We start from the raw sequence: 13,504 nt of genomic DNA on the forward strand, positions 1-13,504 counted from the left end.
ACCGGATTTTAAATTTTATATAAAATTTTATTTTGTAAGATAGAATGATGGCCGCCAAATCAACAAACATTTTGTATACACATCAATGCAAAAGAAAAGATTATACACTCATCGCCGCCAAGTCGCCGAAAAAAAGATGTTCAACGATGCTGACTTTCGCATGTGTGTCGTGTGTGCTGTATTTGTTGCCCTCCTGCGCTCCAAGTCAAGCGGGCGCAATCGCAATCGACGAAACAAAAATCAATTCAATCGGGGGTCGCACTACGACTATACAATCGATGCAATTTTTTATATCAGTTTTAGTAAATAACTTGTTTAAGTAGCAATCGTCAATTTGCATGCACAATGCCACACTTTGCACGTGTCGCCGCGCTGAATGCGCCATCATGTTTAGATAAATTTATGGTTATTACGTTTCCCCTAAAATTAATACATTACAATAAATAAAATCGTTTCGCGATACAAAAGGTGCCCAAAAATAAGGTGTGTTTGTGTGAACAACGAAAACCTACAAATTATTCGAGAACCAAGACAAGAGACACGATTATATAGCAATAAAAAAAATTATCTATACACGTTTTCTTTTTATCACCATATTTTCCCTAACACCGGTTTTGCTCGGCGCACCGCTCGATTACAGCGCATTTTAGCATGTTCTCTCTACGGCGTATTTATCCCAGGTCCATCATTTGTTTTCAACTCAAAATTCAAATTTCGATTACATGACATAGTAACTTAAAACAATAATTATAACTAACTACGAGTTGTTGATTATTGGGTTGTTTTTGCTTTTGCTTTTTATGTTTATGTTTGTTTTATGTATGTCGCATCAATGAGGATTTGTATCTGTCTGTTTTTTGTTTTTAGAAAATTTATGTGTACAAATGCAGTGTGTTCGCCCGATCAACAAGTTTTCGTTCAACCTAGGGCTGCAACAGACGAAAGAATATTTTCATCATTATTAGTGCGCCGCAATGGGTGCCGGGATTGGCGGTTGCGCCGTGCTACTACCTGCGATCCCAGTGATGGCCTCCGACGCTGAGTACTTGACGTCGATGTCGGCGTCGCCGTTCAGCTTGTCGAGTACTGGCTTCACCTGCGGTTGGATAACGGCCTGGTCTAGCTGCGGCGCAATCTTCTGCAGTGTTTTAGCGACGTTGAAGCGCACATTGGCGACTTTATCGCCAGCCATACTCAGTACGGTTGGCATGAGTAGGCGCGTAGAAATGTCGCTACCGCACGCCTCCGCAAGCACGTTAATGCAAAACAGGCAGGTCATGCGGTACAGGTAGTTCTGGTCGCGCGACATGGCCAAAACTTTAGGGATGATAGTGTTTTCCGCCCACTCAGCGCCGAACTGATCGACCAATTTACGCAGGTTCATTGTGGCGGCCTCACGAATGGCAAAGACGTGATCCATAAGCCACGTCATGCAAAGAGCGTTGAGCTTCTCGTCAAAGAACTCCTTGCCCAACTGGCCAGCCAGCAATGGCATGTACTCGATAATTGCAGAGCGCACACGCCACTTGGAGTCTTCCGCAAGTTCGACGATGGCTGGCAGCAGCGATTGGGAGAGCTGCTGTATACCGATCACCTCATTGACGCAGTCAAGGTTTGAGATGATATTGAGACGCACCTCGGGGCATTCGTCCTTCAACTGTGAAAGGAAGAGCGGGAGAAGGTGCTCGACTGTGTTGTGACGGCCAAGAATCGGACTAAGGCCCATGATGACCGAGGCGAGAGCGGATTTAACGTGCTGGTTAGGATCGGCGACGAGCTCCTTCACACAGGGCAGGATGTTCGTCATGATGATGCTTTCCTGATGGGGCTTACCGAGGTTAGCGCAGAAATCGCGCACTTTGTTAGCAGCCGCGGCGCGTACTTCAGCCTCGGTGTCTTTTAAGAGACTCTGGAAGGCCGGCACTAGGTCGGTGCGTGTGATTTCGTCGCCGACAGCGCTTTGAAGATTGGTGAAGTGATCGGCAACCATATAGCGCACTCTCCATGATGTATCTCCTATAGTACACAATAAATCAATAAGTAAAATTAAACATCATACGAATATTTTTAATTAATTACCTGTGCTTTGACGAAGAGTAGGCATTACTAACTGTTCAACATCCTCTTGTTCCAAAAGAGAAGCGATCGTAATACAAGCATCAACAGCCAACAAACGAACTGAGTCCTGACAATAACAAAAAATAATCAATAAAAAAGTATATATAGAGGATTAGATTATTATACTTGTTCATCTTGGGCCAAATTCACAAACATCGGGATAAGATCAGATTTCACGTACTCCAATTCAACGGCACGCGCTAATTCGCCCAATTTTCCAGCTGCCGCACGTCGCACCATCGGAGTGTCATCTGTGCATAAGGTGCGGAAATGTGAACGTAGGTCAGCTTTAATTGTGGCTGAGGCGCGTGGATAACAAACCTATATAACAATAACAAAAACATAAAATTTCCATAATAGAATTATTAGCAAACTGTAAAAACATGTCTAACCACAACATTCAAGTGCATTTAATGTATTAAAACATTTAAACAAACTGATTGTAAAACTTTGTACACCTCACATAAAAGAAAAAAGGATGAATCACTTACAGCATAAAGTCCACAAGCAGATGTTCTAGATGTGAACCAATCTCCAGAAGACAATCTGAGTACCAATGGGATGAAATGTGTCTCCAAATCTCCAGGATTATGTTGCACTGCCACATTTCTCAATGACTCAACAGCCCTATCCCTGACCACAGTTTCCTCCACTGTGGCGAGGCTCTCCAGCGGCGGCAGCAGGCAGTAGGCGTGCTCCGGCCCGCCGACCAACACGGTGAAGTTGCCAAGCTGTTCAGCAAGTGCAAGGAGTACTTCATCTTCATCATAGATAGTCTCTGTGAGGAATGGAATGAGCTCGGTGCGGGTGCGTTCGACGCCGAGCGCCAGCGCAATCGTCGAGAGCTTCTTAATGGAGTTCAACCGCAACTAGACAAATTTAAAACATTCAAATATGTAATCATGCTCAATGTTATTAGGTTGTGTAGGTGTGGATGAGTATGTGTGTATGATGCATTATTGGAGATAAGATTAAAGAAAATAATGATTGGACTGAGCGTGAATGAGCGATAAGTGGCTTACCTGCACATCTTCATTTTTCAGCTCGTCGATAAGTACGGCGATCGGGTAAAGCGAATCGTCGCCTGCCGAATCGCTGGCTGCCATTATGCGATCTGTGGTGGAGCAAATGCTGGCAACGGGGCGGCACTACACTACTACGAATTTTTCAAGCAAGCGCGAGTTGCTCTCACCGTGCACCGAAATCCGCGACACGCTTCCTCGGTGAGTTCGGCTTGCAAATTATCAAAAACGTTGCCAAAGCCTCGCTCGTCTCGTTCTTGATTTAGGTTTTTTTATACGAAATCGTTAGCAGAACCCATGACAGGCGGCGCTTCAGGTCGAGCGGAGAATGTGCCGAAAATGGTTTACTTCTAAGGGCTACCAACATTAAAAAGCACTAAATTAAACACTAAACATTTTTGAAATAATAAATTTAAATAAAAGTGATATACTAAATATATTTTTATTATTAAATTAGTAGTTTGTTATTAATTATTGTAAAAACTTTTATTTGGATTTGTTTATTTTTATTTAACTTGAACTTTACGTGCAGTTTTGTAGAAGTTTGGCAACCTAGTAATGCAACGCTATTCCATGCAACCTAAAAAAATGAAAGTTACTAGCAGTTAATTCAACAAATGTACGACGCATGCAAATAAACTATGGAAAATAACAATTAGCAATGCTAAAATTAAATATTTATGGTATTTAATCATCTAGTTTAAAGATACGGCAAGATAATTTATTTTCCAGATTTTTCAGAGCCGGGGGAGTGTCAACATTGCAAAAAGTAGATGACATTTTAATTTAACTGTCGTGCGCTGTCATTTAAACAATGTTTGTCTTCCGCAACAAATGTTTACCAGTTTTACTCGCTTTACCAATTGATATTATTCTTTAATTAGTTAAGTAATAAGCCGCAACTTTCGAACGTTTGCGAAGCTCAGTCACAAGTTCAGGAAGTAAGTCTTACATTGCGAATGCCCTAGTTTTGCGGCCTAACGACCCAACCGTAGTGTAATCTTGCAAATTGAATGCACTGTTAGATAATGTCCGACGCGGAGTTATCGTCGTCACCGCCGCCCCCGCCGTCATTGAAGGGTGGTTCTTCAGAGGGTGACTGGACGTGCGCCGACTGCAGCAACATCAACTTTGCATGGCGTAACGCATGCAACCGCTGCGCCAAAGCGCGCACGCCAACTTTCCAGAAGAAAAAGAAACTCGGTCAGGAAATCGGCAAACAAGCGGCGGAAAAATCACGGGGGCTCTTCAGCGCTGACGACTGGCAGTGCAATAAGTGCGGCAATGTGAACTGGGCGCGTCGGCAGCAGTGTAACGTCTGCAACGCGCCAAAATTCGGCGAAGTTGAAGAACGAACTGGCTTTGGAGGCGGTTACAATGATAGAGGAGTAGTTGAGTACAAAGAGCGCGAAGATTCTTCAGACGACGAGTATGATGAATTCGGGCGGAAGAAAAAGCGAAACGAGAACTGTAAAGAATCTGATAGATTCCCGATGAAAAATGTAGCTGTAAAAGATTTAAAAAATGAGAAAAAAAGAGTTGATGATGAAGAAGAAGAAGATGAGGAAGAGGATGATGATGATGGGGATTTATCTAAGTATGATCTGAGTGACTGGGGGGATGCAACTCCAGCAAAAAGTACTGATGCAAAAAATTCTCACTCACATCCTCATACAAATAGAAATAATAAAAGAGATAGATCTAGGTCTAGATCAAGATCAAGATCGAAAACTCACAATTCACGATCTAGATCTAAATCTCGCTCGCGTTCACGTTCACCATTGTCAAAGAAATATTAAATAGCTTTGTTTGATCACTGAGTGATTACGTTCTAACCTCAATAATAACCTATTTTGGTATCTAGCACAAAAACGTATGCGACTACATGTAAATACGTGCGCTGAAAGTTTGTTATCTCAAAATTACCTTTTTAACTTAAACTTATCGTCCGAATTAAATCATTCGCAGTTGCAAGTTGCAATTTAAGATGTACTTATGTACGACTAACTGTTGTTGACGCTTTCTTCGAAAAGAACGCTTGAAACAGTTGTTAATTACCAAAAACTAAATTTAAATCGGAAATCATTTTACATAACTTGACATATCGTTGTTACTGGTTGTTTGTCCTGCAAATCAATGAAATGTTGATCTAGATCATGATTATGATGTCAATTGGTCTTCAACGTGCGAGGTAAAACGATAAAACTTGAAAAAGTGTAGAGAATTGTAGTGCTTGTTTGAATGCTGCAGCTACAAGTTGAAATGCAAGTACAAGATGAAAGCAGAAGATGCGGATACGCTTTAAATATCTTTAGAAGACTTTAATAAATGAAATAAATCGATGTAGAATGATTTTGTTTTTTCATGAACATGAATATTACGAATATTTTTACCGTGGTTGTTTATTATTAGTATGTAAGAAGTACTTTTATTACAAATATACGTACAAGTCAATAATATTAATAAATTCGCCTGTTTGTTTTCGTTTTCTGCAACTAACCCAACATGTTTATTGGGTTTTATAGTGTTTTTGTAAAGGTAAGAATCAGATAACCTGCTTTTAGGGATAAACACATTCAGTACAATGACGAAAAATCTTGCAATCTGCAGTTGTTTTCATTCTAGTGAAATATTGATGATGATAAATATGGATGAGCCCTTTAGGCAAGAATGAATCATATTTTCGTTTTCATTTTGAAGGTGTGTGGAATATTAACCCTATATTTGTAGTAATTAAACCATACTAACAAATATACAACTGAGAAAGTTGCATTAGTTGTACATTAACATTAATTCAGATAGAACTCACCGACCTTGCAAGCACTCAGCTCTTTTACATTGGGTTTGTGTTAAACCTGCTAAACTCTGTCTTCTCTACTAATAACATTAGTTGAAGGACGATGCAACAAATCATAAACTGCGATTACTTTCCCATTTTTAGCGTTTAACGGATTCAACGCACTTCTGCGCTCATCACCTTCATCATTCACATATTCTTATACTCAGGAATTTGTATTACGTGTTAGATTCACTTTAGATACTTATAAAATCATGAAACTCATCTTTAATTCTCTTAGTTACGTTTCAACAGCTTTCGGTTTTACTGCAGTATGTTTCGCGTTTTACGAAACTTCTCAAATTACTTGTTATGGAATGAAGGAGGATTATTTTTGTGGATTAATTTATATACGAGTTTATAAAAAATGTCATTTTGTTTAGTGAGAGTTTTCAAGTTAAATTATAATTTTTATAGTGCATCAAGGATTTAGTGTGGTGTTGTTTATAATGTTTATGTTTATTGTTATGTTTTAAATCTGTTGTTCTAATCTTTTCTATGGTCATGAATTAGTTACCATTTTTTAAAGAAAAATATAAAGATTATGGTAAGGATTTATTTATTGTCTAGGTCTAGAACTAAGTCTAATGCACTATAAATAAGTAACTTTTACCTTGTCTTTCTTCAAATTCAACATGTACTTACAGATTCAAACGCACGACTAACAACAAACAAATATTTAATGCTGACAAGTCCATCGCAGCGACATCTGCAGGTGTTACATACGAGTAGAAGCGAGTAGAGTTATATTTATGAATGTTGTAGAATTACGGTTAGAGGTACATGCTTGTACGTGAAAGTAGGTACCCACACAGGTGTTATAAATACCTTTATCAAAGAACATAGAACTTCCTTAAAATACATGTTTGATTAATCTCTGTGAAATTATTCCAAAACATTATTAGATGGCGCAAAGATGCACTTTTTAACATTGAAATATATAGCTAGCAGATAATATTGTTCTAAACTGTTCAACATAACACAACTATTGCAACTTTCGTACTTGATTTAACAACCATTGTTTTAAAGTATACTTATTATATCATGTAGTTACATGCAGTTCAATAATAAGAGTTTGATAATGGCAAAGTGAGAAATGTTTCCAGTTCAAATTGGTTTATATCACATATTTCCAAAACCAATCATAAGATTTAGCTAGTAGGTGATAAAACTGTAGTATAAAACATTATAAATTTTAAGAAAGTACAATCGTTGTAAATTATGTGATAGAAATAGGTGTTCGTAATAACCTAAGTGGAATGGCAGCCATTTTGTTATTTTTCATTCTTCGCCTTTACGGAAAGACGAGAGATTCTACTAAATCTTCATGCGTGTAATCAATTACGAGACAGCGAAGCTCATCTAAGCTGGGCGTTGAAAAACGAGCGCGTTTGCGTTTAATCGTCGATTAATAGAAAGAAGCGCCGTACTAACAGCGTCGTCATACGCATGGTAGTGCCAAGCGGTGCCAAAAGTACCGTGTCTAAATTTAACGACGACGATGGCGGAGAGAAGCATCATCGTCGTCGTGATCAGGAAGAAGGGGCACGCCGGACGCCGGCGTCGAAAATTCGGTCTTAGTTTCGGTCACGTCGTCGCACGTGTCACGCAGCCTCGTAGTGCCGCACCGTCGCTGGTTTTCGTCCTTTTTTTCCTTCAAAAGTTTTCAATTTTTTATTGTGCCATTTAGTTTGTTTACCAAAACGTGGAGGAAGGGGACATTTTGGATCACGTAGTGGACACGGTAGGATAATAATTATATCAATCAGATAAACAATTGCAAATAGTTTTAAATTGAGGTTAGTTTTAACTAAAGACAAGTTTAATTGAAAATATCTTAAAAATTATTTCGAAATTTTAAAATGTTGGTCTTTTGAGATCATTCATAATGTTTTTGACAGCCATTGATATCATCATGTTGTAATGGCTGGCATTGCAAGTATTTTAACAATGAATATCACTGTTGTAATGTTGCACAAGCGCGTCGCGACGCGTTTGAGATGTTTCGGCGTTAGTCAGAGACGATCTGTGCCTTGCATCATGACCCACTGTGATTTACGATCTATTTCGAGAGATGCAACACGCTCACCGTGGATAAATAATTACCGCCGAAAATATCGCAGACTTCTCGAACAAGCGCAAAACATAAAATTTAATTGTGATGAATATCATCGGCAATATTCCAAAACTTTCAACTTAAATATATAGAAATACATTGTTGTCATATTTCATTGTTATAGTAGTGACGTATTGAGGTAATGTTTACTTTTTTACAGAAATATTTATTAAAATATTACGTGAAATAGTATCTGAAGTAAAAATTATCCATAAACATGGCGACAGGGGAAAAAACTCTTCTTTAACTCTTTATTTTTCTAAGGTCAAATTGACTTGTACTCTGTAAGAAAATAAAATGCGTAGCGTTTTTATACCTAGGTGTATTTTCGTCGGAAGCATTATAAAAATAGGAAAATGAACTTAACTTCAGGAACAAGCTACTTAAGTACAGATGCGCGCGTGAGCTTGGGCGACACGCAAGAAATGAATTCCTATGTTTAGGCTCCGAGCGCGCAACACTTGACACATAACTTTCGGTTACTTTGGAAATGCCGGAGTCGTCAAGACACCAACCAAAGTTTTGGGGCGGTGAAAAGTCAAAATGTAACATGCTACGTAATGTCTGTATTTAGCAAGTCGTAAAATAGGCTTAATTAAAATGTCTCATCACTAAAATTAAAAATATATATTATAGGTTATTTTTTGAGGCTATGTAGATATGTAAATTTGATATTTCATTATTATTTTGCAAGAAATCATATAGTTTGATGTGATTTTAAAGGTTAGGAAATCACAGCACGCTGCAAATGATTCAGACTTAAGTACATGTTGAAATAAACGCCGAAAATACGTACATTTCGCGTAAACAAACGTGGTGCCGGCGGTTGCACGGTAACCAGCGTCAGCAAATGTTGCGCATCTGGCCGCCACCGATTGCCAAAATATGCAACATTCTGCAGGCACACATCATCACGATACACGACCCACGCATTCGCAGCCATATTGTATCCGCCATTCCACACATCTACATATGTGTGCATTTTATATTAATAGCAACCGCATCACTCAATCGTGATATTTTTAGAGATTCATTCCGCGTATTTTGTGTAAAAATAATATTAATGTGACGTGGATATGTACTCACATCACAATGAATGAATAAATCTCATAAAATTTCATTTTTCATTTCAGATGTTTGGATTTCTTTGCATCGACTAGTAGTACACCAACTAGTCACCGATGTCAGCGCCGGGCCCGGGCCCTGGCGGAGGCGGGCGTGGTGGTCCACCGGGTTGGTCCCCATTGCACTTCCGCCCCGGTTCACCCTACAATCCTTCACCGCCACCGCGTCTAGGCTCGCCAGGCATGCCGATGTTTGGCGCTCCGCGTTTACCGCACATGCCTTGCCCTCGGCCACGTTGGCCTTCACCTGGTCCACCGCCTCATGGTCAATCACCGCCTCCATTCTTAGGCGCACGGCCATTTAGAATGCCTATGCATCCGGTAAGTAAAAAACAATTAACCAAACAAATATTTAAAACACTTATAATAAATTTACAGTAATTGCAATATTTACAATCACTCCTAAAATAACAAGTTTACCATTTTTAATCGATAGATGAGTATTCGTTGACGATTCTCTCTTAACCATTTCATGCTCCTGGTCAAAATTGGGCTCTTGAACCTGATTATGTGATTCACTTTCATAACCTTCATCCATCGCCATTTTGTCATAGTCTACGAATTGTGCATCGCTATCCAGTTGTATATCACTATACCAAATATCAGATGGCGCTACTAGACTTTCCGCTAATTCATCACCGAATGTTTCACTATTTGGAAAAGATTCAAATAATTGGTTAATTCTTTGTCTTGGAGCATTGGTAATTCTATGTTTTCTCTGAATATTATGTCTTCCATTACGTATATCACTTTTAACATGTTTCTTAGCATTGTTATAATTATTATTATTACGATCATGAATATTATTATTATTATTATTATTATTATTCCTTGTACCTCCATTATGTTGTATATGATTTTTAATTTGATTAGGAACATCTTGCAATGTCACAACATTTTTAAAATTGTCAATATTAGGGCCAGCAACCAAAAATGGCAGATTATTATTAGCAGATGGACATGTAGCTGTCAAAACAATGACAGTTTTCTCAAGGTCAGAAGCACTGAATATAAAATGTAGGGTTTTGACGAGATCTGATGAACAATTCTTCAAATCACTAACATTTCCACCATTAATCAATGCTAAGTAACCATTTACTGATGGATAACTCTCAATTTGTTTGAAAAGATTTCGTGTCATTGCCAACAATGAAGGTGAAGAGCCTTTTTCATCCAATGACATTGTATCAAGAAATGTATGAAAGAACTGTTGTTTTAATACAGACATTATATCCAGCAATGGAGGTTGATTAGTTGCTTCTAGTAATTTATTTGTGGAAGTTCCTTTTTGAACACTACTTAAGTCAGGCTCTTCAGATTCATTTGTATAGTAAGTGCAACTTTCAGGAGCTATTGTGGGTAAATCTTCGTTAATACCTTCAGAATTACTCCCAGTATTATCATCTTTCGAACCTTCACTCATATCTATAGATGAATGTTGTAAATAGGCTCGGGTGGTCTTGATATCCGCGTTCGGCGTAGAAGTGGTGCGGTATTTCAATAATGCTTCTGTGGTTGCATCTAAGTCTTCATCGTATTCTGCATCGATTGCTGTATCTTTCTTATCAAATATTTTAATATTTCTTGGAGTATTGCTTAAATTCAAATCATTTTTTTCTGAATATGATGGTTTTCTAGAGTTAAGCATATCAGGTGGTACCAATTCGTACATTGGTAAACCATTTGCACTTTTACCATTAACTTTTCGTAGTATACCAAGAGTTTCATCATTTTCTTCATCATGAAAGTTGTTTTCAACATCCGTAGTCCGTTTGGGTAACTCTGAAGTTGTTGAATGTGGTGTTCTGAACTTTTGATGACGTTTTGAGGTTATTTCACGTTCCGTTGTCACACTGTAAGTTACATCGGAAGCAACTGATGAAACTACGTCAGAAACCATATCTGCGATGTCATCATAAACTATATTTAAACAAAAGACATTAATATTAATTAAATATACTTGTTAATACTACTTAGTGTACTTATACTACCTTTATCATCATATTTTTCTGCCCCTTCTGTAATCTCCTTCTTTGGTATTGGTTTCGATGAAGTAAAATCAGCAATAATTTGGTCCAAAGGTGCCTCTTCAACTCTAGTCATAGCAATCAAGTTTGCATCAAGGGGAGATTCTGTAGGAACCATTTGCAAATCCAAAGCTTTTTCTTCGGGGAACAAATCAAAATCGTAAATATCATCAACAGGATCACCTTGATCCAGATATTTGTGGACCTTATGTGAACGTGCAGATCTATAAATTATTGGATGAGGTAGTATTTTTCTGTTATGATGAGTATTATGATTATTGCTGTGGTGGTGGTGTTTGTTACTAGATCTTGATTTAGTTTTCTCTGAGGAAGCTTTCTCTGGGGATCGTACCACCTTTACCACTTTGTTTTGATCCACATAGAGGTTGCTTACAGTGATGCTGACTATAAATTTATTAATTCATATATTTATTATTATTTTTTATTATTATTAATATAGAAAATACCTGTATTCATTTTTTTCTCGCGTTGTACCCAATTAACAAGATCCAAAACACTTTTATGTAACATATCAGTGCAGGTCTTCTTGATGTCCCTTGGATGATGCTTTTTATTACCTGGAGCTGAACACGAACCTGAGTGTTGCTCCTCATTTAAAGGCTTAAAAATAAATTCAAATAAATTTTTATAATTTTCTGGATGTTTTCCTGGTTAAAATTACCTTTATAGTCCTATGCATTGGAAATTTAACATCTCCAAAAACGCCCTTACAGTTTGGATCACCTGGTACATCTGGACTGATCATAATCAATACATAATTCATATCGGACCTGCTTTCTTTAACATTTTCACTATCCCCATTGTTAATTTTCTGCTCAGGTTCACAATTTCCTTCATTCGTGTCTAATAATATCGCCTCATTACATTTCTCACTCAGATCAGCAGGTTTTTCCGTATGACACACCTTTGTACCCAAAACCATCCCCAAGTTTACAAATAAAATAAAAAATATAATCATGGAATAACAAAATAAACTGACATGTAAATGACATTAGAATACATTGAAATCACATAAACAATTTTTGTTTACAGCCGTCTCCGGCCCCGATGCGATGTGTATCCCCAGTCCCACCACCACCAGATTTTTTCCGTGGAGTATCCCCATACATCCCTGCCGAACGTATGTCTCCTTATCAACCGATGCCTTCAACGCCGCCACACTTCGAATACGGTCCCCCGAGTCGTAGCTACGAATACGTGGGTGCACCACAAGCGATCGCGGCGTTGGAGCATCCTCCCTTACCGCAGAATTACGACCCCAACGACGACGAAAACGACGGGCCTTCGACGGCCGAGATCATCGCCAACCAATCACAAGACTACATCGATGAGAAACTAGCAGAGTATCAGATGACTATTTACCAACTACAAGGTAAGTCACAAATTGTTTTTACCAACAATTTAATGGAGTATTTATGAGGTTATGTATGAAAATGGCGGAACATAAAGCACCGCATAAAACCGAGGTGTAAAGTATGATTTAACTAGATTTAAGTGCGTCACGTCGTGGTAATATTCTGAAAGTATAACATAACATAACCGCGGTTCTCGAATCGCGTGGTCGGTTACTATTCACAGTACGCTAAAATACGTCGTGCTAAAATTAGCGGCACTTCAATTTTCACTCACTAAAAGTTTAACACTTTGATTTGAGCGATGTTTTTGTATTGAAACACGAGTATTGCACGCATGTATAATTTTATTAAGGTTTAGAAATGGTCATAAAAATTACATGGCGGTCATTACAATACTAATTTTAGGTTAATGTTACCAACATTGTAATATTCATACGCTTAACCTCATACATATGCTGTTATAACCTCAAATAAATACTTTTTAAATAACAATTGTATAAAATTGGTGTTTGTATAAATTTCTGAAAATACTCGTCGCTGAAATATTTCCCGGTGGAATATTCGATGCGTATCTTAATAGTTGTCGTCGTCGATGCTATTTTTATAAATATTCTAACCCATTGACTGCGACGCTCGACCGCAAACTTATTTTTAGCCGGACGTAGTGCGAGTGCGTGCCTAAAATGTGCCGATGTTTGTGTTTTTTTCGCCGCTGGCTTTTATAATTCACTCTCGGTTTTTCAACATTATCGAAAATAGGAAGTGCCAAAATATTGCGCTAAAAAATATTCTCCTGCCAACATGCATGACGCTTTCCATTTATCATCAATAATTTTGCTAATGATATTTTAAGTATTATAAATTGTAGCTAAAAATTGAGGTTAT

The 13,504-nt window shown here is 38.1% G+C and overlaps 3 protein-coding genes across 5 annotated transcripts; 1 reads left to right on the forward strand and 2 right to left on the reverse strand.

Moving 5' to 3' along the window:
- Positions 1-6: 6 nt before the first annotated feature.
- Pp2A-29B (Protein phosphatase PP2A regulatory subunit A) lies at positions 7-3,479 on the reverse strand. Its single transcript, XM_065299132.1, has 6 exons — positions 3,141-3,479; positions 2,610-2,987; positions 2,245-2,439; positions 2,080-2,185; positions 1,012-2,016; positions 7-929 (listed from the first exon to the last, which is right to left on the reverse strand). The coding sequence occupies exons 1-6, from the start codon at positions 3,222-3,224 to the stop codon at positions 919-921; spliced, it is 1,779 nt and encodes a 592-aa protein (XP_065155204.1). The 5' UTR covers positions 3,225-3,479; the 3' UTR covers positions 7-918.
- A 440-nt stretch (positions 3,480-3,919) lies between these two features.
- On the forward strand, positions 3,920-5,607 carry LOC135789473 (zinc finger Ran-binding domain-containing protein 2). 2 transcript variants are annotated; one of them, XM_065299315.1, is made up of 2 exons: positions 3,920-4,081; positions 4,166-5,607. In XM_065299315.1, exon 2 carries the CDS (start codon positions 4,169-4,171, stop codon positions 4,937-4,939), a length of 771 nt encoding a protein of 256 aa, XP_065155387.1. In that variant the 5' UTR covers positions 3,920-4,081; positions 4,166-4,168; the 3' UTR covers positions 4,940-5,607. The 2 variants fall into 2 exon arrangements, with proteins under 2 accessions (XP_065155387.1, XP_065155388.1); XM_065299316.1 differs by having other exon boundaries at positions 3,928-4,081; positions 4,136-5,607.
- Positions 5,608-9,134: 3,527 nt separating this feature from the next.
- LOC135789656 (anaphase-promoting complex subunit 1-like) lies at positions 9,135-12,521 on the reverse strand. 2 transcript variants are annotated; one of them, XM_065299589.1, is made up of 5 exons: positions 11,926-12,520; positions 11,711-11,864; positions 11,208-11,648; positions 9,637-11,136; positions 9,135-9,526 (listed from the first exon to the last, which is right to left on the reverse strand). In XM_065299589.1, the coding sequence occupies exons 1-5, from the start codon at positions 12,220-12,222 to the stop codon at positions 9,483-9,485; spliced, it is 2,436 nt and encodes an 811-aa protein (XP_065155661.1). In that variant the 5' UTR covers positions 12,223-12,520; the 3' UTR covers positions 9,135-9,482. The 2 variants fall into 2 exon arrangements, with proteins under 2 accessions (XP_065155661.1, XP_065155660.1); XM_065299588.1 differs by lacking the exon at positions 9,135-9,526 and having other exon boundaries at positions 9,566-11,136; positions 11,926-12,521.
- Positions 12,522-13,504: the final 983 nt, after the last annotated feature.

The sequence above is a fragment of the Atheta coriaria genome, unplaced genomic scaffold, assembly GCF_025399875.1.
Source record: "Atheta coriaria isolate IRGN ID8LTWV9N9 unplaced genomic scaffold, Caltech_Dcor_3.1 hic_scaffold_3_pilon, whole genome shotgun sequence".
NCBI classification, from domain to species: Eukaryota; Metazoa; Arthropoda; class Insecta; order Coleoptera; family Staphylinidae; genus Dalotia; species Dalotia coriaria.